General features: G+C 39.7%; 1 protein-coding gene across 25 annotated transcripts in view; it reads left to right on the forward strand.

The window, feature by feature from the left end:
• Positions 1 to 25091, forward strand: part of LOC127788477 (uncharacterized) — a 184083-nt gene that overhangs the window by 153605 nt on the left and 5387 nt on the right. For 13 of the 25 annotated variants that reach the window (XM_052316808.1, XM_052316812.1, XM_052316798.1 and 10 more), the window contains 2 exons: positions 22980 to 23112; positions 23940 to 24398. The exons of 3 other annotated variants lie outside the window; for them this stretch is intronic. In XM_052316808.1, the coding sequence (XP_052172768.1) occupies positions 22980 to 23112; positions 23940 to 24360 (554 nt within the window). In that variant the 3' untranslated portion in view covers positions 24361 to 24398. Of the gene's footprint in view, positions 1 to 21387; positions 21432 to 22361; positions 22507 to 22979; positions 23113 to 23939; positions 24399 to 25091 lie in introns of all 25 variants that reach the window. 9 more of the 25 variants (XM_052316791.1, XM_052316792.1, XM_052316793.1 and 6 more) reach the window with 2 other exon arrangements.

Raw genomic sequence — 25091 nt, forward strand, 5'->3', positions numbered from 1 at the left:
TTCTAGGTTTGTTTTGCAGGCAATAATGGGACATGAAAGAAGAAGGTGTCCATTTTGCAGTTGCATATCTCTCTCTAGTTTTCTGCACAACACAATTATAGCTGTCTTTTACTATCATATTGGTTTCTAGATATTTCGTTGAAGTACTTTTTTGTGTTGTTTTGTTCTAGATTTGATTTATAGCATACAATAATCAGGAAGGATGGGAGGTGTCTTTTGTATATCTGTCTCCGTTCTGAGGTGTTTCGGAACTGGATGGATTACAAAAACAATGGAGTTATTTAAATAACTCCATTGTTTGAGGTTTGTTTTAATGCAGGCTAAAATAGTAAGCCCTTTCTACTCATAGGAGTTCTCTAGTCTCATGTCTACTCCATTTTGTTCATTTTGGCCATCTTTTCTTGATTTATGGATTTCTAGTGAGTTCTATATTATTGCTTCTGTGTTTGCTTTTGTTCTAGGTTTGTTTTATGAGAGACAATAATAAGGGAATAAAGACAGTGTCTTTGTTTAGTGTTGTTCTATAAGTGGATGGAATGGAGAAGAAGGGTTCAATTTTGACTTGTTTTCTGCAAGTTGCAATTCTCTTATTACACTGAATTACAGTGTTCTCTTGCTTGTGTGCTACACCAGTTAATTGTTGTTATTAGTTGTTTGTTTCTATATGGCAAACTGCTTGGTTGTTTTCTAAGTACTGCTTCTATTCTTTCATATGTTTTTGGTTTCTTTTGTGGCAGGCAATAATCGGACAAGAAAGAAGGTGATAACTCTCTTAGTTGAGTCTTGTTCTCGAAGTGGGTGAACGTACTTCAAGGGAGTCACTTATGCTGGTTTTCATCTCATTATAGTTCCCTAGTCTTTGAGTCTTGTTCTCGAAATGGGTGAACAGAGTTTAAGGGAGTCACTTATGCTGGTTTTCATCTCATTGCAGTTCCCTAGTCTTTGATCTGTTATGCTCCATTTTATACATTTCGACTGTCTTTCATATCTTAAACGGACTTGCATTATGTTCATTGAAGTGCTGTTTTTTTATGTTTTGTTCTAGGATTGTCCTCTTGTAGATAGTAATAAGACAAAGGAAGGAGGTCTCTTGTATTGATTGTATAGTGGTGTTCTGGAAGTGGATGGGACACATAAGGGAGTTAATTTATAGTGGTTTGCAACACATTGTTGTTCTTTCTTATTGCCATGAATTCCTATTTGACCGTGCTTTTAGTAATTCTACTCCACTTTGTAAGTTTAGGCTGTCTTTCTTATTCTATGAACATTTAATGTCTTTTCTTTTGTTGTAGTATTGAATATTTAGCAGGCAATAATGTCTTTTCTGATCCTCTTACTACTTCTCTCTTTTCGTTTGTTCTAGCTTTGTTGTTATAGTAGACGATAATCGGCCAAGAAGGAAAGCGTAATTTCTATTATTAATGTTGGTTTTCGCAGTTTCTGGTCTTGTTTCCTTGAATTCTAGTTATGTCTATTCATTTGAAGTACTCGCTATACCTTTTCATTTGTTTTAGGTTTGTTTTACAGGCAATAATGGGACAAGAAGAAAGGTAGTGTCCATTAGTTTTACAGGCAATAATGGGACAAGAAGAAAGGTAGTGTCCATTTAGTAGTTGCATATCTCTCTTTGGTTTTCTCCACAACACGATTCTTTTGTCCTGCATGATCTATATCTTATACATTTTAGGTGTTGTTTCCTATCATATGGGCTTATAGTGTTTTCCTTGAAGTACTTTTTTGTCTTATTTTATTCTAGATTCAATTTATAGGAGACAATGATCTGTTAAGAGGGTAGAAGTCTTTTGTGTATCTGTCCGTGTTCTGAGGTTGAGGTGTATTGGAACTGTACAGATTACAGAACAATTGAGTTATTTATACGGACCATGCTATTGGTACCCCTTGGGTTACACAATGCATTATAAATGACAAAAATACCTCTCACGCCTCACCGCCTTGCCTCTTCGCGCCTCACCATCTTGGGTGAGGGGCATTTTAATCACATGCCTCACCACCTCACACCGCTTCATCGCCTCACTTCACTACTTTATGTGTGGGGTGTGTTAGACATTTTAGCTACATTATGTAGCCGAAGTTGTTGCCCATGATGTACCAATAGCATTTTCCTATTTATACTGGTCTTAAGGACAGTGCAGTTATGTAGTTTTGTTGACTTGAATGCCATTTTGCTTCGCATTGATCTTCCAATTGCATGTTAGGAGTTCAGATTTTATTGGAGTATTAGAATTGACTCGTAATCTAATCCAACAACATGTCTTGGTTTCGATTGAATATGCATGCTGCTGATCAAGTTCAGGTTTCCCCGATGTTCTTAATATAGAATTGAAGCAATTCTTTAAGGCACCTTCATGCACAGAGATGAGAGTAGGACTTGCATTATGTTTGTTGAAATACTACTTTTTTGTTTTGTTCTAAGATTGTCCTCTTAAAGATGGTAATAAGACAAAAGAAAGAAGGTTTCTTGTACTAGTTGTATAGTGGTGTTCTGGAAGTGGATGGGACAAATAAGGGTGTTAATTTAATACTAGTTTCCAGCACATTGTTGTTCATTTTTCTTGCCATGAATTCCTGTTTGAACTTAGTTTGCATATTCCCCTCTTTTACTAATTCTACTCCACTTTGTATGTTTAGGCTGTCTTTCCTATTCTATGAACATTTAACGTCTTTTCTTTTGTTCTATGGTTGTTTTTTATTTTTTTGGCTTGCAGTAAGTGGACAAAATGGGAAGGTGCATTTTTATTTGGGGTTCCATTTTTCTTTGTTCAGTACCTTTCTAGAAGTGGATGGGTCTAGAAGGGTGTCATTTGCACTTGTTTATTTGTGGTGGTTCTTTCTGTGTTCAACAGTGATACGCGCTCCGGTGCTCTGATACCAACTTATACGCGCTTTGAAACTTTGACAGCAACTGATGCGAACCCGCGATGGAATGAAGCCAGAGGAACCCACAAAAGATTGAAACAAACCCCAGAAAAGCCAAAATCGGATATAAGGCAAATAATTCTCGACCCGTTGATTCCCGAACCAAGAACCTGTCACAGTCGTTGGAATTGTTGTCAACTTCCGTCCGAAGAGTATTAGAATGGGATAGGGAATGGTAGTAGAAGAGAAAGGTTTAGAGAGAAGAAGTAGATTGAGGAAGAGATAGAGAGAAAGCAGGGAGTAAATCTGGAATTTGTTGATTGATTCTCGATGATGATCCTTAGGAGTCGTTTGGGCTTATATAGCTATCCTAGGGGCTGCCACAGCAGATTGCAGCTCTCATAACCAATTATTTTGTCCTATCCCAAACACCTTTACAGCTGTATATTCTCTCTAACTAACTAGCAGCTGGAATAAAGAGAATTTTATGGAATAACAAAGAACATAGCAAACAATGTAAAGACATAGCAGAAAAGAAAATAAATCCGTAGCAAAACTTGACATGGTCCGTGACAATGCCCTTCCCTTCAGCGATTTCTTGTCCTAAAGAAATATTTAGGAGGCTGGCGGTCCGGGGAAATTGTTGTAGTAACTGGGGAAGGTACTCCCAGGTGTCTTCCTTTCCTGATCCTCCTTGCCACTTGACTAGCACCTGCATAAGAGGAGCCCCTTGATGGTAGATGACACTTCTGTCCAATATGGCCCCTGGCTCCCTTGTGACTTCCTTCTCCTTAGGTAAAATCGGCAACCTCAGGTTCACTCGTTCCTGCCCTGTTGACTTCTTTAATAGGGAAACATGGAAGACTGGGTGAATGTGGGATCCTTCGGGAAGTTGTAAACGATAAGCCACCTTGCCAATCCTAGCCGTTATGGGAAAAGGCCCGAAGTATTTAGGGCTGAGTTTAGACACCGGGCCTTGGGAAATGGATTTAAGATGGGGGTACCTCAGCCGTAGATAAACATTATCTCCCACTCCGAATTCTCTGTCAATCCTCCTCTTATCAGCCTGCTGTTTCATCCGATTTTGGGCTGATGCTAACTCTTGTTTGAGTTGTTGTATCACCCTTCTCCTTTGCTGGAAATATTCTTCAACTACAGCAGCTGAGGTACAATCTTCGATGGCCGGTAGAATTGGAGGCTTAAACCCAAATACAGCTTCAAAGGGTGACATCTTAATTGATGTGTGGTGGCTGGAATTGTACCACCACTGAGCTAGAGCTAGCCACCTATGCCAATCCTTATGCTGCAGCAAACACATGCAACGAAGGTAGGTTTCAAGACTTTGGTTCACCCTTTCGGTCTGCCCATCCGACTGAGGGTGGTATGCAGTCGATAGATTGAGTTCTGTGCCCATATTTTTCATCAACTCCTTCCAAAAGTGGCTGGTAAAGATCTTATCCCGGTCGGATATGATGGTCTTAGGGACCCCATGCATGGCAACTACCCGGTCAGTGAACACCCAAGCCACCTCCTGAGCCGTGTAAGGGTGTGCTAGTCCCACAAAGTGCGCAAACTTAGTGAACCTATCGACAATCACCATTATACAGTCCTTGCCCTCCGATCGTGGTAGTCCTTCCATGAAATCCATAGACACACTTGCCAAACCTTTTGACTGTTTCCCTTAGTCCCGGCCAGTAGAATAGCTGTCGCACCCTCAAGTAGGTGTTTTGGATGCCCGAATGTCCCCCTATAGGAGACTCATGAAGTGACTGCATAATTTTACTCTTGAGCTCCTCCTTGTGACCTATTACTATCCGACCCTTATACCTCAGTAGCCCATCTCTCATCATATAGCCTTCTGTCTCCTTGCTTCCCAGAGCCAATTTTTCCATCAGGGCCTGAATACGGTCGTCTCCTTCATAGCTGTCCACCACCTCTTTACACCATGCAGGAATTACCACAGTCATGGCGGCCGATCTGGCTTCTTCTTGACACCTGGACAATGCATCCGCTGCCAAGTTCTCCTTCCCTCTCTTGTATAGAATTGAGTAGTCCAAACCCATTAGCTTGGTCATCCCTTTCTTTTGAAGTTTGGATTGAAGCTTTTGTTGGAGCAGGAACTTTAGGGACTTGTGATCCGTTTTGATGATAAACCTCCCCGCCTCTAGATAATGGCGCCACTTTTCAACAGCCAATAAGACAGCCAAGAACTCCTTCTCATAAACACTAAGCCCCAAGTGTCTAGGACTGAGGGCTTGGCTCAGGAAGGCCAATGGTCTTCCACCTTGCATCAATACCGCGCCTATCCCCACTCCGCAAGCATCTGTCTCTAACAGGAAGGGCTGGTTGAAGTCCGGCAACCCGAGTGTGGGAACCCTGCTTACTGCCAACTTCAGCCAGGAAGGCAGAGTCTGCCTCTGGCCCCCACTGGAAGTTCCCCTTCTTTAACAGGTTAGTGAGTGGTTTGCTCAAGACTCCATACCCCTTAACAAATCGACGGTAATAGCCAGTCAGCCCCAAAAACCCTCTAAGAGCCCTTATTGTAGCGGGTTTTGGCCAGTTGAGCATGGCCTCCACCTTGCTGGGATCGGTGCTGATTCTTTCTTCTGAAATTAAGTGTCCCAAGTATTCCACTTGGTTTTGGCCAAATGCACATTTAGATTTTTTGATAAATAGCTGGTTTCTTCTAAGGACCTCAAGAGTGGTTCTTAGGTGGATTAGGTGTTGGTCCAAGGTGGGGCTATAAACAAGGATGCCATCAAAGAATACAAGGATGAACTTCCTTAAATAGGGCTCAAATATCTGGTTCATTAGAGATTGGAAAGTGGTTGGGGCATTAGTGAGCCCAAAGAGCATCACCAAGAACTCAAAATGACCATGGTGTGTGCAGAAGGCCGTTTTGTGGATATCCTCAGGTTTCATCCTTATTTGGTGATAGCCCGAGCGCAAGTCTAACTTGGAAAAGAACTTGGCCTGGTGAAATTCATCCATAAGGTCTTCAACAAGGGGAATGGGAAACTTGTCTTTGATGGTTAGGGAGTTAAGTTGGCGATAATCTACACAAAAACGCCAAGTGCCATCTTTTTTCTTTACCAATAGGACAGGGGAAGCAAATGGGCTTTGACTTGGTCTAATGAAGGATTGGCTCAACATCTCTTTTACCATTCTTTCGATTTTAGTTTTTTGGATGGGAGGATAAAGGTAGGATCTGACATTGATAGGCTCCACATTTGGTTTTAGGTTAATGGCATGGTCCAAAGTTCGGTTAGGAGGAAGGGTCTTAGGTTCCACAAAGAGGTCCTTAAAGTCTGCCAACAATTTATCAATAAAGGGTAATGTGCATACCTGGTCGTCACTCCTACGCTGATGATGGACAGTGAGTCGCAGCTCCCCTTGCCCCTCTACATCAGGAAGCTCTTCCACTGCCACAATGGAGAACAGTTGTGTGAACTGATTCCATTTGCTCTTGAGGACTCTTTGCAGCCTCTTACCCGTGATCATCTTGCAGGTCGCAACCTCTTGTCCGCTGGTAAGCGTCATCCTCTTCCCTTCTTTTTCAAATGAGACTTCCATTCGGTTGAAATCAAAACTTATGGGGCTCACCCCCTTCATCCAATCCACTCCTAACACCACGTCACAACCTCCTAATTGCAACAATCTAAGGTCTGCCTCAAACTCCTCTTCCTGCATTTCCCATATGAAACCCAGGCAGGCCGAATTGCTCAACACTCGGTTTCCATTAGCAACAACCACACTTAAGGGCGGTGTCCCAGTGAGTTGGCACTAAAGCTTTCTAGCGGTGCTATTGTCAAGGAAACTATGGGTGCTCCCACTGTCAATCAGTATTGACAGGCTGCCTTCCTTCACCTTCCCTTCCACCTTAATTATCTTGTTGTTGGTAATTCCCTTGAGGGCATGGAGGGATATTTCTCCATCGTTCTCCCCTCTAGTTTCCTTGAACTCTTCTACTTCTTCTACTTCTTCCGCATCCAGTTCGCCATCCCTATCTCCTTCCAGCAGTAATAGTTGTCATTTGCATTGGTGCCCTGGATAGTACCTATCCCCGCACCTGTAACATGCACCAGGAAGCTTCTTAGTCTCCTCCACCCGTCCCCCTTGATATGGACCACCAATATTTCTTCCTCCTTTAGCTGGATCTCTGTAAGTCCCTTTACTACTTCCCCCTTGTGGCCAATTTCCACCGATGGTTATCTTCTGTTGCTGCCTTTGCTTTTTCATAAGAGCCTCAACCACCAACTCCTGCAGCTTGGCACTCTTAGCGGCTTGTTCCATCGTCCGAGGCCTTATCATTTTCACCATCGATCGCAAGTCCTCATTGAGGCCACTAAGGAAGCTAGAAACAAAATAAGCTTCCGACAGGTGGGGATCATTGTCACTCATCAACGACCTCAGCTCCTCAAAACGCTTCAAGTAAGAACCAACATTCCCCGCTTGCCTCAACTTATTAAAATCCTCTATATAGTGTCCAACATGGTCCTCTGCCCGAACCTTTCACAAAGCTTCTCTGAAAACTCCCGCCAGGTGTAAATCCCCCTCGTTCGGGTCCATCCATGGAACCATGCATCCACTGCATCGTCAAAATAAGCTGCGGCTAGGGCCACCCTTCTTTCTACTGGTACATTATACCATTCGAACATCCGTTCACACTTCCTGATCTACCACCTAGGATTAGTTCCTTCAAATACTGGAATTTCCATTTTCGGCATTGGAAATCCTAGTTGGGGCGGAGCAATTCTGTCCTCCCTTCCTCTCCTTGTTTCGTGTTCGATCTCATCGTCTTGCTCAACCTCAACCTCCGAGGTTCCATTGCCTCGGTTCACCCCCTCATTATGCAAGATGGGTTCTGTTCTAGCTCGAGGAGGGAAATCAGGAGCCATTCGCACCTGGTTTTGCTGGGTAAACATCAACATGAATCGCTGAAGCTAATTCCCCGTCTCCTCTCTCATCTGGTTGATATCCTCCCTCATTTGATTTAAACCATTTTCAAGCTTACGCTCAAGTCCTCCAATAGCCTCGTAATTCTTCTCGGAACCCAACTCCAAACGGTCCACGCGATGTTGAAACTCTCCCACGGTTGAGGTGACTTGCTGGAGTTGTGACTCCATATTCTTCATGTGAGTGCCTTCGGCCATTGCTCCACGTGGTCCTCTGCGACCGGGGTCGTTGCTCTGATACCAATTGTCACAGTCGCTGGGACTGTTGTCAACTTCCGTCTGAAGAGTATTAGAATGGGATAGGGAATGGTAGTAGAAGAGAAAGGTTTAGAGAGAAGAAGTAGATTGAGGAAGAGATAGAGAGAAAGCAGGGAGTAAATTTGGAATTTGTTGATTGATTCTCGATGATGATCCTTAGGAGCCGTTTGGGCTTATATAGCTATCCTAGGGGCTGCCACAGCAGATTGTAGCTCTCATAACCAACTATTTTGTCTTATCCCAAACACCTTTACAGCTGTATATTCTCTCTAACTAACTAGCAGCTGGAATAAAGAGAATTCTATGGAATAACAAAGAACATAGCAAACAATGTAAAGACATAGCAGAAAAGAAAATAAATCAGCAGTAAAACTTGGCATGGTCCGTGACAGAACCTAGATTATGTTAAAATCTAGACTCGTTGATATGCGAAAACAAGAACCAAGAATTGTGTTGTTGAACGCTACAAAAATTGCCCAGATCTTTGATAAGTTCAGAATTTGAATGCCACAAAGAAATCACTCATTTGATAAGTTCGAAACTATGTTCATTGAAGAACAATATAGAAAAGAGAAATATCTCAAATTCAATTCATAATCCTCTCTCCCCTTTTTCACAATGGTAAAGCCTTAAAATAGGCCAAAATAATTAAATCCTAATTCTACTTAAAAACTAATAAAAATCCAAATCCTAGTTATAAACTAAATCCTAAATCTAATGGGTTTTAGTTAGTCCACTCCAAATAGAAGTAGGAATAACAATAGTAACCCAATCCAACTACAAGTTGGATTAATAAAAACTAAGCTAATCCAAATCCAACTATAAGTTGGAATAATAAAGCTAATTCAATCCTAAACCATATAGGAAATAAGTAAATATCTTGTTAAATAAGAATCCTAGTCAAAAAGGAATTAGTATTCATCCAATTCCAACACGGTCGATTGGATTGACTGATCTGATTACATCATTGTTAGTTGGCTCTCCATGATTCTCATCAAACAGTCTTCTGGACGTGGATGTGACTGGAAAGGTATCATGTCCACTTGTAAAGATAGGGATTTTACTCTATTTTTATATGTTTTTGTTAACCATTTCTCTTTGTTAACTACAAGGTGGTTTTCTTACTTGCTGCTTCTGTTTTTTCATTTGTTCTATGTTGCATTATAGCAATCAATAATTGGGCAAGGAGGATGGTGTCCCTTTGGCGACTGTATATCTCTGTGTTGAGTGTTGTTATGGAAGTAGATGGAATGGACAACACGGAGTCACTTATGCTTGTTTTGAGTTCATTTCTTTAATCTTAGATCTACTCCATTCTATATGTTTTTCCCAAGTATTCCTATATGTTGGAACTGCCAGGTGGTTTTCTGAGGTACTGCTTCTGTTTTTTAATTTCTTTTATGTTTGCTTTATAAAAGGTAATAATTTTATGACGACCGTGCCCCTTTTGTTGAGTGTTGTTCTGGACGTGTATGGAACAGACTACAAGGATGTGACTTATGCTGGTTTTCAGCTCATCACAATTCTACAGTCTTGAATTCCGGTTTGACTTAGACTGGATCTTCTGCTCCTTTATTATTTCTACTCTAGCTTGGATCTTCTCCTGGTTACATTATCTTCACTCTTTTTTATTTGTGTTTCCTGACAAATTCAGATGATGTTATCTGAAGTAGTGCTTCCATCTTTCCATTTGTTTGAGGTTTGCTTAACAGGCAATAGTTGGACACAAAGGATGGAGTCATTTTAGTAGGTTTCTGTATCCCTATTTGTTGAGTGTTGTTCTCCTCATTTCTGTTGATGAATGCTGGTTTTCTACTCACTTCTCATTCTGTAAGCGGATGGAATGGACAACATATGCTGGTTTTCTGCTCATTTATGTTCTCTAATGTTCGTTGAAGTATTGCTTCTTTGTTTTGTTCTGTTTTCCTTGTCCTGGATCCTGCTTGTTCATATTATTCCATTTTATACATTTTGGTTGTCTTACTCCCATATGGTGAACTGCTAGGTTGTTTTTTGAAGTACCACTTGTGTCTTTTCCTAATTTGTTCTAGGTTCGTTTTATAGAAGGCAATAATCAGACAAAGACTGTGTCTGTGTAGATGATGTATGTCTCTCATTATTGTGTTGTTTAGATGATGTATGTCTCTCATTGTTGTGTTGTTATGGAAGTGGATCAAATGAGAAGGGAGTTACATATGTTGGTTTTCGTCTCATCACAGTTCTCTAATCATACCTACTCCATTTTATACATTTTGGCTGTCTTTTCCTATCATATGGACTTCAAGTATGTTCGTTGAAGTGTGGCAGACAATAATAAGATAAGAAGGAAGGTGTTTGTCTCTATACTGGTTGTATCTCTCTCTTTGTTCTGCGTGGGTGTTATTTATGCTTGTTTTTAACACATTGCATTTAAGCCATCTTTCCTATCTTGTGAACAGCTTGTGTCTTTTCTTGTTCAAGTTTTGTACGTTTTTGCTTCCAGAAATTGAACAAGAAGGAAGGTGCATTTTTAGTGGCTGTACACCTCTCTTTGTTTAGTGGTGTTCTTTGAGTGGATGGAACAGACAAGATAGGTGTCATCTCCACTTGTTATCCTGCTCCTCGCTGTCTATTACTTGTTCTCTCCTTTTTATTCGTTTTTGGTTGTCTTTTCCTATTTGATGTATTCACAATTTGTTTTCTGTGCTTACTGGTCTTTTCTTTTCATTTGTTTGAGGCTTGGTTTATGGCTGCCAATAGTTGGATAGGATGGAAGGTGCTGTTTTGTGTGTCTCTCTTTGGTCAACTGGGGAGTCACTTATCCTTGTTACCAGCTTATTTCTGTTCTCCAGTGTTATATCTACTACATTTCAGTTCGTTGAAGTATTGCTTCTTCGTTTTGTTTTGTTGTAGGTTTGTTTTATAGCATCTCTCTTTGTTGAGTGGTGTTCTGGAGGTGGATGGAATGGATAACAAGGGAGTCATTTATTCTTGTTTTCAGCTTATTTCTGTTCTCCAGTGTTATGTCTACTACATTTTTTATCCTTTGCCCGTCTTTTCCAATCTAACTGGCTTCTAGTATGTCTATTTTACTCTTTGTTCAGCAGTAGTGCTCCAGAAGTGGACAGAACGCTCAAAGGAGTTATTTATTCTGGTTTGTAGCACGTTGCAGTTTTCCTATCTTGCTGCCTTTAGTTTTGTTGTCCTATGACTTTTGAGTTCTAGTTTCCCCCTATTCTGGATCTTACACTGGTTCATTATTTGCACTCCACTTTGTTATCTGTTTTATTAAGAAATAATTTGCTATTAGCTGCCTAATATCATGGCATAACATTTAAATATAAATATATGGACACGTTAACATTCACCTTGTTATTAAAACTAGCGCCATGTTTATTGTCACATTTAAGTTATTTAAAAATCCACTTAATAGCATCCCAATGCTCATTTTTCGGATTAGCCATGAACCTACTGGCAATACTCCTAGCATGTGCTAAATCCGACCTAGTACACACCTTGTCAGCTCCCGAGGATCTGACTTAGAATTCCTTCGCCCAGTGGACTGTTCGAAGGAGAAGGAAAGAAGGTAGGGGGAGAAATTAGGGAGGAAGAGAGAATACGGAGAGAGAGAGAGAATGTCAGAATTCTGTTAGAATATTTCAGACCCATCCGTGGCAAGGATTAGCTGAATATATAGCTGGATTCCTTACCCATGTGCGGTTAACCGTTGCTTACAGCTAAGGGAATGTACAACCTGCCTAAGCAGCAACAAACATGTACATCCCCCTTACAACATACTCTACTGCCTATACGCTAATAACTATTCCTCCATTCCTATTACATTTAATTACTCTATCTCCCCCTCCTTGCTACATGGATCATGACAATTACCCCTCTTCAAAATTTTCTTGTCCTCAAGAAATGTGGAGGAGCCTGGCTATTCTCGAAAATTGGCAAAACATGTCCGAAAGGTATTCCTATGTGTTGCTATCCGAGTGGAGATGAGACCACTTGATGAGTACTTGAGGAATAGGGCCCCATGCTTGTGTATCACCCTCGTATCTAGCACAGCCACCGGTTCTTTAATACTGTCATTGGCACTAGGAAGGTCGGGTAGGGTAAGAGGAGTTGGTTGAGTCCCTACCGATTTTTTAAGGAGTGCCACATGGAATACCGGGTGGATGTTGGAGCCTTTTGGTAGTTGCAATCGGTATGCTACATTTCCCACCTTTGCAGTGATGGGAAATGGGCCGTAGTATCTTGGATTCAACTTGGAGCTGGGGTTTTGCAGTAATGCCCTTAGGTGACCTGGTTTAAGCTTCAAATACACCCATTCTCCCAGCTGAAATTCTCTTTCACTCCTCTTATCTGCAAATTGCTTCATTTGGTTCTGAGAAGTAGCTAATTCCCTTTTTAGCACCTGTAAAGCTTGCTGCCTTTGCTGGAGATAAACATCCAAAGCTACCACTGTAGAAGTGTCTCCCAAGGATGGTAGTAGTGGTGGTGGTTTATAGCCATAGAGTGCTTCGAAAGGAGACCTTTATATAGAGCTGTGGTGGCTAGAGTTGTACCACCATTGGGCCATGGGAAGCCACTTGTGCCAAGTTATTGGTTGTAGAAAGCAAGAACACCTTAGATACATCTCCAAACACTGATTCACCCTTTCGGTTTGGCCATCGAATTCAGGGTGGTAAGCAGTTGATATATGTAGCTTAACTCCCAGCAGCCCCATCAGCTCCTTCCACAGCAAACTCGTGAAGATCTTGTTACGATTAGATACTATGGCCCTTGGTGCGCCGAGTAGCTTGATTACCTGGTCCAAGAACACCTTTGCTACCTCTTCAGCAGTGTAGGGGTGAACTAACCCGATGAAATGGCCATATTTGGTGAACCGGTCTACTATCACCATGATGCAGTCTTTTCCTTCAGATTTGGGGAGCCCTTCAACAAAATCCATTGAGATACTCTCCCATGGTCCCTCAGGTATATTCAAAGACTGCAGTAGCCCTAGTTTGGCTATATTCTCGGATTTGCATCTCCTACAAATATCACAGCTTAGTACAAAATCCTTGACATACCTTTTCATTCCTAGCCACTGGAATAATTGTTTGACCTTGTGATAGACGTTTTCAATTTCCGAGTGTCCCCCTATGGGGGAGGCATGTAATGCCTTTATTATTTTCTTCCTTAACTCCTCATCCTCTCCTATCACCAGTTTCCCTTAGTACCTGATTACTCCATTGCTCAAAGGGTAACCTGGTCTTGAGGATGGACTTAAGCTCTTGAAGAAGTTCCTCGGTTCTTCCAGCCTTTTCATAACTGTCAACTACCTCTTGGCACCAATCAGGAACGAGGGTGGTGATTGCAGCTAGACTTCCTTCCTCAAAGCACCTAGATAGCGCATCTGCTGCTAGGTTTTCCTTCCCCTTCCCCTTCCTATATTGGATAACATAATCCAATCCCATTAGTTTTGTCATCCCCTACCTTTGCAGCTGGGTGTGCAGCTTTTGTTGTAGCAAAAATTTCAAACTTTTATGGTCTGTTTTAATCACAAATCTCCCTCTCTCCAGGTAATGTCGCCATTTCTCCACTGCCAATAATACTGCCAGTAGCTCCTTCTCGTAGATAAGCTTAACCCAAGATGCCTAGGAGCTAGAGCTTGGCTTAGGAATGCTATCAACCTTCCTTCCTGAACCAGCACTGTCCCAATTCCCTTAGCGCTTACATCTGTTTCTAGAACAAACGTCTTGCTGAAATCTGGCAGGCCTAAAGTAGGTACCTGACTCATAGCTTGCTTAAGCTCTCTGAAAGCTTCTTCCACCTTGGAATCCCATTGAAATCCATCCTTTTTCAACAGATTGGTGAGCGGCCGGCTGATTACACCGTAATCCTTTACAAACCGTCGGTAGTAGCCGGTTAAACCCAAAAATCCCCTCAGTCCCTTTACATTTTGAGGCCTGGGCCAAGCAACCATTGCTGCCACCTTGCTAGGGTCAGTACTCACACCTGTTTTTGATGTAATATGCCCAAGATATTCCACCTGCTTTTGTGCAAAGGCACACTTCAACTCTTTAACATACAATTTATTGAATCTAAGGACCTCAAGGGTAGTTTTAAGGTGGGTTAAGTGCTGGGTAAAAGTGGGGGTTGTAGATCAAAATGTCATCAAAGAAAACTAATATGAATTTGCGTAAATAAGGTTCAAAAATCTGGTTCATTAAGGCTTGGAAGGTTGCGGGAGCATTGGTGAGGCCAAATGGCATTATTATGAATTCATAATGCCCTTGGTGGGTTTTGAAAGCTGTTTTAGGGATGTCTTCCGGCCTCATTCTAATTTGATGATAGCCGGATCTTAAGTCGAGTTTGGTGAAAACAGAAGCATTTTTTAATTCATCAAGCAAATCTTCCACAATAGGTATGGGAAACTTGTCCTTGATGGTCATGGCGTTGAGTTGGCGGTAATCGATACAAAACCGCCATGAACTATCCTTCTTTTTGACAAGTAATACAGGAGATGCAAATGGGCTATGGCTTGGTTGTATGATGGATCTTTGTAACATATCCTTGATGAGTTTTTCTATTTCAGTCTTCTGTCTAGGTGGGTAGCAGTAAGACCTTAGTTAACAGGCTCAGCATTTGGGTTAAGTTAATGGTGTGGTCAAGTGATCTTTTGGGTGGCAAAGCAGTTGGCTCAAAGAAAAGGTCCCTAAATTCAATTAAGAGTATGTTAAGAGAGTTGAGTTCTTGTACCTTCCAGGGTTCATGTGAGCTATTCACAGCCATTGTCAACTCCCCGTCCTACACTTCTTGTTCTTGTGTGAATTCTATGGCATGTATAGAGATGAGAGCAGGACTTGCATTATGTTTGTTGAAGTACTATTTTTTTGTTTTGTTCTAAGATTGTCCTTTTGCATATGGTAATAAGACAAAAGAAGAAGGTTTCTTGTACTGGTTGTATAATGGTGTTCTGGAAGTGGATGGGACAAATAAGGGAGTTAATTTAATATTGGTTTCCAACACATTGTTGTTCATTTTTCTTGCCATGAATTCCTGTTTGAACTTAGTTTGCATCTTCCTCTCTTTTACTAATTCTACTCCACTTTGTATGTTTAGGTTGTCTTTCCTATTCTATGAACATTTAACATCTTTTCTTTTGTTCTATGGTTGTTTTTTATTTTTTTGGCTTGCAGTAAGTGGTCAAAATGGGAAGGTGCATTTTTATTTGGGGTTCCATCTTTCTTTGTTCTGTACTCTTCTGGAAGTGGATGGGTTTAGAAGGGTGTCATTTGCACTTGTTTTCTGCAAGTTGCATTTCTATTGTTCAGTTACATGGAAAGGTGCATTTTTATTTGTGGTGGTTCTTTTTGTGTTCAGCAGTCTTCTGGACATGGATGTGACTAGAAATGTGTCATGTCCACTTGTTTTCTGCAAGTTGCATTTCACTTACCTGGATCCCTATCTTTACTCTATTTTTATATATTTTTGTTAACCATTTCTCTTTGTTGAGTGCAAGGTGGTTTTCTAGTAGTAAATTTGCCATTACAATTTAATTTTTGTAATAAATCTTGGACACTTGATTCCATTTGTAACTTTGTGGTTGTTGGCATTGATGTTACAAATATCAGTTTGACTCACATGCCTACTGTTGGGGCCTGGTAGTAGTAAACCAACTCTCTATGAGGCAGAGCATGCTGACCAAATTATATCAAGTATCTAATATGCAGGGTTAATTCTAGCTGTCTGGTTTGGCCATGTTGATCATTGACAAGTCTTCGGATTGAGACTTGAATTTCCGAAACATATAAGAGAATTGAGGAAGAGAGAAAGGGAGGGATAGAGAGAGAGAGAATTTGGAGGGAGAATTGAGAGAGGAAATTGGAGGAAAAGAATTCAATATTATTTTCCTTGAATTAATTCTTGTCCTCAAGCGTCTAAGCCTTTATAGGCCATTCCTCTAGTGGTTACAACCATCTCGTGAGGGTAGAATGGTCATTACAGCATAACCGAATTAGTTAGCTACTACCTCGGCTAAAAAAGCAATTGCCTGATCTTGTAACCGGATCCCCGAGTGGCCTCCTAGGGGCGAGCAGTGCAGGGACTTCAAAATCTTCTCCTTCAACTCCTTGTCATCTCCTATCACCCAACGCCCCTGAAAGATGATGTGACCTTTTGACAGTGAGTGCCTAAACTGCCAATTTGGGTAGAAGGGATTGCTGCAGCAACTTTACATTTTACTTTCAGCAAGTATCATTCTTTTTAGCAAATTTGTTTTCAGTTTTAATTCTGAAATCATCAGCTTTCTAAAACTTTAAAGACAATAAATCATCTTGCATAAAATTTATTTTATACTTTCTACATATAATTTTCAGTCAAGGTCATAATTAAAATATTAAGTGTTCATAATTTAATAAAGACAAAACTGTTTTATTCAAAATATTTATAAAATTAAGAAAAATTTTTGAAAACCCAATTCGCCTTCCTCTTGGGTGTCTATGTTTTCTCACAAGTGGTGTCAGAGTAGGTACCACTTGTGAGAAAACAAATTTTATACCTAAGTGCTTTGGAGGGAGAATTGAATAAATCATCTTGCATAAAACTGAGCCATGGATCACTTTTCTAGCTTAGCAGATAAAAGTGATCCATGGCTCTCAAGGGGGGATTTTGGTCTCATCTCTTCTTATTCAAATGCTTTTTAAAATTCTATGAAAAACAATTCGTTTCAAAATTATCCACGGATTTGAATGTGCATTCTCCTTTAAATAAATATTCTAGCTCTAATCTTTTGTGTGAGGTTTTTGATAGTGAAAACAAGGATATCAAAGAAGATTACCTTCAAGAATCTCGAGTTCCATCCACCAGTCAAGAGAAGCATATAGAAGAAGAAGAGGTAACCATTTCACCTTCTTATCATATAACTGATACTATTAATAGGATTAATGAATTAGAAAAAAAAAAATTCAAATAGAAATTTGTTAACTGTTTTTAATGATTTATTTTCTCAATTTGAAAAACTTCGCGTGGATAATAATTTTCTTAAATCTCAACTTGAAATATTGTCAAATGAAGTAAAAGCTTTAAAATCAAATGATACTAACAAATCTTTTAGAACATGTAATAGAAAATCTTCTAGGAATGTTAATAGGAACATACGTGCCAAGTCAAAAAGAAAGAATATGAAGAAAAAGAAAGCAACAGTCAAGTGGAGTGATGAAGGCTCCTCCTCAAGTGAAGTTCAAATGGACAATTACCGTTTTATGGTAGAGCAAGATTCTGAGGTAAATGACTTTCTTATCTAGTTTTAATTCAGATTCAAATGATAGCGATGATGATGATATGATTAATCTTTTAAATATTTGTGAAAAACGTATATCTGATCTAGAAAGGGCTGCAAAGAAAATCAGAATGTTAAAAAAGGAAAAATCTTCTCTTAAGGATCAAACAAAAAATCTAGAATATGAAAATGCAGCTCTTATTTAAAAGAATGAAAATTTTCAATCTCAAAATTTTTGGGTACTTTATCTTAGATAGGTTTTGGTAGTTAAGAATAAGTCTTTGATAGAAAAATAGGTTAAAAAATTCAAGGATTCAAATGATTGGGGACTTTATATGCAGTCCATGGGACTTTAAATAATTCAGCTTTAGGAGAAAATGATGTATCTTCTTAGGTAATATATTATAATTTCATCTCTCTTTAAATTTAAATGTCTGTTCATATGATTTTTAACCTTGATTGTTTGCCTTGATTACGTATGTAAATATTGATTATTTCTGTTTGCTTATTATTGAAGTCTTGAAGATGAAATCATCTTTATGAATTGTTTTGGATATGACCTTATCGTGAGGTACGTTTGTACCTATGAAAATAGATGTGAAAATAGATGCTAAGTTAGATTCTAGTGTCTTAAATAAATTTGCTCATTCAGTGCTATGTCCTAATGTTTTGACAATGAATTTTGCTATGAGTGTATGATTGATAAAATTCTTGAATTAGCTTGTTCTTCTTACGTGATTGATGTTTTGGAATGCAATGAAGTTATGCTCTAATCATTTTAGATGATTTTTGCATTATGATGAAAATGATTGTTTGCGTAAGGTATTTCTATATCTAAGTGCATTCATATTTGACTGAATGTTTCATGCGACCTTACAACTGGTCCCATCGTTCCCCTGTCTAGTGTCCCCGATCCAGTATCCCTAGCCTTTAGCTAGTACACAGTCCCTGATCTAGTACCCCAGCCTTTGGCTAGTACACGGTCTCAACACACGGCCCGGGTTGCTCTGATACCACCTGTAACATCCCGCATCGAGCGATAGGAAGGACCGAAACAACTTACCCTGATGGGTTTACGAGAACTTCCCAGGGGGTCACCCATCCTTGAACTTCTCCAGCTCAAGCACGCTTAACCCGGGTGTTCTTTTCCTACATTCAGCTCAAAAGACATCCAGATGGTATTGTTTCATTTTTTACTCATCCTTGATGTATACTACTCTTCTCTGGGCTCTTAGGGTATTACATTCTCCCCTCATTAAGCACATGACGTCCTCGTTATGCGACCTTACAATTGGTCTTCTCTCATTTGGAGGTTGTCATCCTAGAAGCGTGCTAAGAGCCGCACCTTGTGCAGGCCCTTGAGCCCCGGCGCCACTCCCTACCCTCATCGAACCGCCTTCACCAAGGGTCGGCTCTGATACCACCTGTAATATTCCACATCGAGCGATAAGAAAGACCAGAACAACTTACCCTGATGGGCATACGCGAACTTCTTAGGGGGTCACTCACGGTCCCAACACGTGGCCCTGGTTGCTCTGATACCTCCTATAACATCCCGCATCGAGCGATAGGAAGGATCAGAACAACTTACCCTGATGGGCCTACGCGAACTTCCCCAGCTCAAGCACGCTTAACCTGGGAGTTCTTTCCCTACATTCAGCCCAAAAGACATCCAGCCGGTGTTGTTTCCTTCTTTGCTCATCCTCGATATATACTAACATTCTCTGGGCTCTTAGGGTATTATATTCCCCCCCCATTGAGCACATGACGTCCTCGTTATGCGACCTTACAACTGGTCCCAGATCTTCTCCTCTTTGGAGGTTGTCATCCTAGATGCCTGTTAGGAGCCGCATCTTATGTAGGCCCTTGAACCCCGGGCGCTACTCCCCGCCCTCTTCGGATCGCCTTCACCAAGGGTCGACTCTAATACTACCTGTAACATCCTACATCGAGCAATAAGAAGGACCAGAATAACTTACCCTGATTGTCCTACGCAAACTTTCCAAGGGATCACCCATCAAAAGCTTCCCCAACTCAAACACGCTTAACCCGGGAGTTTTTTTTGCCTATATTTAGCCCAAAAGGTGTCTAGCTGGTGTTGTTTTCTTCCTTACTCATCCTCGATATATACTACCCTTCTTTGGGCTCTTAGGGTATTACATTCTCCCTCCTTGAACACATAACGTCTTCGTGATGCGACCTTACAAGTAGTCCCAGCTCTCTCTCGTCTAGTATCCCTGGTCCAGTACTCCCAACCTTTAGCTAGTACATTGCGTGGCCCTGTCGCACGGCTGCCTTCCCCCAGCCACGCATCCAGCCTTCTTTGCTACTAGAAAATGTTTTTTTAGGCACCCACGCAACCCCTACGTTGTCCCTTCCCAGGCCTATAAATAGGCTGTGATTTTGAGTGAAATGTGGAGATTTGGGGGGAAGCTTTTGGGGAATTTGGGGATAATTTTGGAGAAATTAAGAGAAATTTTGGCCATGTGAGTTTGAGCTGTGACAAAAGCAACCTCGATACACTGCAAAAATTAAGGAAAATAATTAAGGCAAGTTTAGTTCCGCTTTTCTCAAGTTTATGTTTTAAATTGCAAGTTTCTAGTCCTTAATCTTCTAAATTGCTTCCTAACCCTTTTCTAGTCCCTACCTAAGTCTCCGTTGTTTTTCATAATTTCTTCTCTCCTTTACCATGATTCGGTACTACGCATTAATAATGCAAATTCGCTCCTACTTCTTTTGTAATGATGTCAAATTGATGTGGGTTAGGCAGACTCAATGTGATTGTGGCGGTCAATTGACCAGCCTCCATATAATATTTAATATTATCAAATATGCCAGACCAGTCAATAATGTGAGTAACAATGGGCGGTGTCCCTCATCTTGAAGGTGAGGTGATACAAATATTTACCCATGTGAGGGGTCCGCAATTGTATGTTAGAATCCTGTCAAGTATCAACGTGTTGTCTTACTAATATTGGGCTAAAGCCTTATGCCATAAATGTCTTCGGAAACGTACAAATATGGGTCAAATGACGTAATTTGCATAACGTGGAACGTATGGGCTTTTGCCTGGAACTATCAGAATAAATATTTCCATAACCACTATGTAAAGACCCTTGCATATACATGATGGTGTGAGTTGCATATGATCATGCATGGCATTGTATTTATGATTATCAAGTGAGGTTTATGATGGGTATTTGTCCCTTCGGCTTCTAAGCGAAGGCACTGCTATCGCTATGAATGTGAACGTGCATGCCGGTGTATGGTATATAATATGAACTCAGCCCAAAAGGCATTCAGGTGGTGGTGTTTCCTACCTTTCTTTGAGCTCTTAGGGTATTACATTCTCTCCCTATTGAGCACATGACGTCCTCGTTATGCGACCTTACAACTGGTCCCAGATCTTCTCCCTTTTGGAGGCTGCCATCCTAGTAAGAAGACTACTTACTAATCAAGTGACCTTTGGGTTGCCTAGGTTTTGACTAGCTTTTATTTAAATTTAAACTAGTTACAACACTAACTCAATTTCATGTTATAACATGAAATTTGCTAAATTAATGTGCATTGCTAACTATTTAATTTAAATTAAACAAGTCATCTAGTCAAATTTAATTATTCCTTTTTGACTCCAATTTACTAATTTATTTTTCTTCAAGTAACATGACCTTTTCGTGCCTTAGAAAAGAATTAAGCATAAAGAAAATGATTTTTATTGTGCCGTCCATAAAGCTAAATAGACATGGCAGTTCATGGTCAGTTATTTATTTTTGTGGTGAAAATCATTCATAAAATAAACTTGAGACTTCCCTCTCAAAGTGGTATAACCTTTATTATCAATGGGTGCTTCTTATTAGTCATTTTGTTGTCTTGCTTTTCTTCTTTTGAAGTTATTTCTTCACTTGGATTGTTCTCTCTCCATGGATTCCAGTCTCACATGGCTTCTCTTCTGCATAATTATATTATCAGTCTTTCATTTACTACAATTTGTGTCTTCTTTATGTTCACATCTTTCTTATACTTGCTTTCCTGTTTGTACTTATCTAGATCCATTTCATGAGGTGAGGAGAAAAAGAGAGAAGAAGAAAGAGGTATATTGTGTCATTTTTATATCCTTCTCCTCAGTTATTGCCCAAAAATGTCAATGGCTTGCCTCTTACAATTTGTACCAAGTTATTACTAGTTTGAATTTGTTTTAATAGTCAATGATATCATCATGTGTGCAAATGTAATAGTGGTGTTAATCATGGCAACGTGTTGTTGCAGCCTAAAAAACTTAAGGAAGATATTACACTATTAATAATTCTGGTTTACATGACCACTGTGATCTAAATGAATGATGAATTCTGACTAGCAGTCATTAGTAATTGAAATTTCAGAATGCTATACTGTATAATTTGCTCATCTATGTGAAGTCAAGGTGATTTCTAATCTTTCCATATGATATGCACACCATTACCTGGAATAAATTTGGCATGATTTTGTCTTTTTAGTCTTTATCTTTCACTGGCTTATTGTTTACTTCCTTATACCCTATTGGCTTATCCTTCATCTTAGATCTCAACATCCTAGCAAAATGAAACTTGAGGAAGTCATATATTTCCAAGTTATAAATGATGTTTGAGACTAGTCAATAACTTCTGTTTACTGATGCATTTGTGATGGTCAACTACTGATAAAATCATCTTCATTTGACTGTTGAAATGTGGTGTAATCTTTTTCTTGTGAAATGAAAGCTTTATTATGGCTAAGGATTCATGCTGGGATTTTTATTTGTCCCCTGTGTACCATTGCTGTATTGAGTTGAGCTTGGCTTTATTCCTCAATTCATACTGGGATTTTTATTTGTTCTGTGTACCATGGATGTATGCCCTCTTGGGGCGCTCTTATATTTAATCTATAATGGGGACCTGGGCTTTCATTTTCAGAATTGAATTTTAAGTCTACAATTCTGTTGGAGATATCCAATAAAGATCTATGGTAGAGGTAGCTTTTTCCTTATTTAAGTTTTGTTTGAAAAGCATGTTCAGGTATTGCCTCAGAATACAGGGTACAAAAGTGTGATGGAGTCTCGGAAATCCAGTGAGCAGGCAGCTCCAGGGAAGAAATTTAGCACATCTAGTCGTGCAGCTCAAAGAGTAGGCTATACTCGGAATGGTACAACTGGTAATGTGCAACATTACTGATTTCCATTTGATTTATTCGCAAATTTAGCTTCTTTGTAAGATTACCTGGTTAATGATTATCCTTCTGTTGCTCAATGTTTTTGAAGTTCTTTCAGTTTTAAGCTTGGTGGTTTAAATTGTTGGATGAGAACCTCTCCAAAAGCCTTTTACCTGTAATTTCTTTTACTATTTGAAAGCATCGAAGATTTTCTATGCTGTATATGCTTAATCAAAGGACCAGTTCCCAGTACATGTGGGATGAAGCAAACTAGGTGTGGAAATTGTTGCAAAGTGGTAGCATGCTCTTTTAAATTTCCGTTAGCTTTTGAATAACTTGAAACTATGACTTCTGTACTTCTTATGCTACAAATTTCACATTTCTTCCCTAGTCAATGCTGGTTTTTCATTATTATATTCCTATCATGAGGTCTTCTGTTAGTTTGGTACTAACGAATTGTTTCTTACTGGTTGCAGGGGGCAACAGGGAACTTCGTATTGTAAGAGACAACCGAGTAAACCATAGTATCTCTAGGGAGATGAGGCCTCCTTTGCTGCCGTGTTCAACATTGTCCACTGAGCAACTGATCTCTCATGTTTCTGTAAAGGGGTATGGCTTTATGATCTTTACTTGATTTCTCTTCTATTTCATTTGAGGATACCTGCCATCGTCCTTGCTTGTTAGCATATTTCTGGAAATTTTCCTTCTATAAACTTGCCCTTTTTATGGTTATAGTATACTTTTAGCCTGAGTTCGTATCTTTTTCCCTCTCTTCTATTACATTTGCCACCTAGTAAGTCTTGCATATTGTTGAATTGTTAACCATCATCTCATATAAAAGCTTAACCTGATAGAGAGAGGGTTAACTTATCTCATCTAAAAGCTTCTCAACACATATTTTATTTGTACAGTAATGCTGAATTGTTATGTTGACATCACAGTGGCATCTAACCAGCCTGGTTTAGTATTTGTTTATTTATTCTAAGCAAAGTTGCGGGCCCAGTGGTCCTTATCCTTTTTGTTGCCTTGATTTTAACTAAAGGGTCTTTCTGTGGATTCTAGTTAAAATATAAGAGAACTATTGACTTAGCCATCTTTCGTTCTTCTCAGTTTCCTTACCTTTCCTGCTTAGTTATGTGTATACTGCTGCTTTGTCAGAGGAGAACACTGCTCTTTGGGCTTGTTATGATTCTTTATGAAAGAAACTATAAAACTCGATATTCTTCCATTAGCCCATAGTTTCATTTCTTAAATTTTACTCTGGTATTTCTGCTTCTTGTGCCTACCACCCCAAAGAAGAGAAATGAAGATATTAAAGCTCTTCGTCTGAAATAATGTTATTGTCTCCCTTGCTATAAATTATATTTCTTTTGGCAGTCACTGGTGCACGTGCATATGATTATTTAATAAGACTTCTCTCTGGTCCTTGTCTGCAGTTCAACCGGGATTTCTGACAATCCAAACTCATCTGGATCTGAAGTTATGCAAACTGTTTCAAACCCTAGGCACTCCCAGGATACCAATTCAAGCAGCATTACTAGGAAAGAATTACAGGAGAAGGAGCCAGTAGTTCCAACTGCTGTTACACAGTTGCAAGGATCTAACCCGCATTCTCAACCACAATTTGCAACTCTGGCATCTAACCACTCAGTCATAGGGTTGTACTCATCTTCTTCAGATCCTGTTCATGCCCCATCTCCTGACACAAGATATGCTGCTAATATTGGTGATATTAGGCATGAACTCGGGGCAGTAGGTGTTTGCTGCCAGTCTTCTGAAACTTCAGGGAAACCTTTGCCTGCACAAAACAGTTCCCAGCACGTCGATCAGCATATCTTTCTTGAGCAATCAGTATAATAGCAGACCACATCAACAAATTGTGGGTCATCAGAAAGGTAGATTTGGCAAACTCTCAATCCCTTCTTTTGTCTTCTTTCTTTTTTTTCTTTTTTTTGTCTGGTATTCTTTTAGCTTTTAGGATACTGAAATTGTTTTCTGGGAATCTTGAAGCCTTTTGGGCCTGTTTAGTTGTGGAAAACAGTCCCAATTTTTCAGAAAATTACTCTATGAAAAGGGGAAATCGGAAAACTTGTTCAAATACAAAAAATTTTCCAAATAGAAAATGTGGATTTGGAAAATGCGATATTCCAAAATTAAACTGAACTTGGAAAACTCCCAAATGAGTTGTTTTAAGTTTTCCTTACTAATTTGGAGATTTTGAAAATATGGTTTTCCAAAAATTTTCACAAATCATCTCCACCTCCTTGATTAACATAAATTACAGAAAGGAAATTAGAACTTCTCTCCCTTTTTTGAATATCTGTTTTAATTTTCTGTATTAGAAATATGTTTTTTTGTATCTCTTAACATTTGAACGTGTTTTTCAACTTTTCTTTGAAAAATGAAAACTTGAGATTTTGTAAAAAATTGGAGATAGAAACGTGAAAATCATTTTCCTCAACTTAACAGCCTATTTCATTTGAGGTCCAGATATCAGTCTCTACCTGGGGCTTTTAATGCTTGTATTATTTCAGAGGAAAAGAGGAAACCAGCTAAAAAGAAAGGACTACATACCATTTTATCTCGAA

This window comes from Diospyros lotus, chromosome 13 (assembly GCF_014633365.1).
Source record: "Diospyros lotus cultivar Yz01 chromosome 13, ASM1463336v1, whole genome shotgun sequence".
In the NCBI taxonomy this organism is placed as follows: domain Eukaryota; kingdom Viridiplantae; phylum Streptophyta; class Magnoliopsida; order Ericales; family Ebenaceae; genus Diospyros; species Diospyros lotus.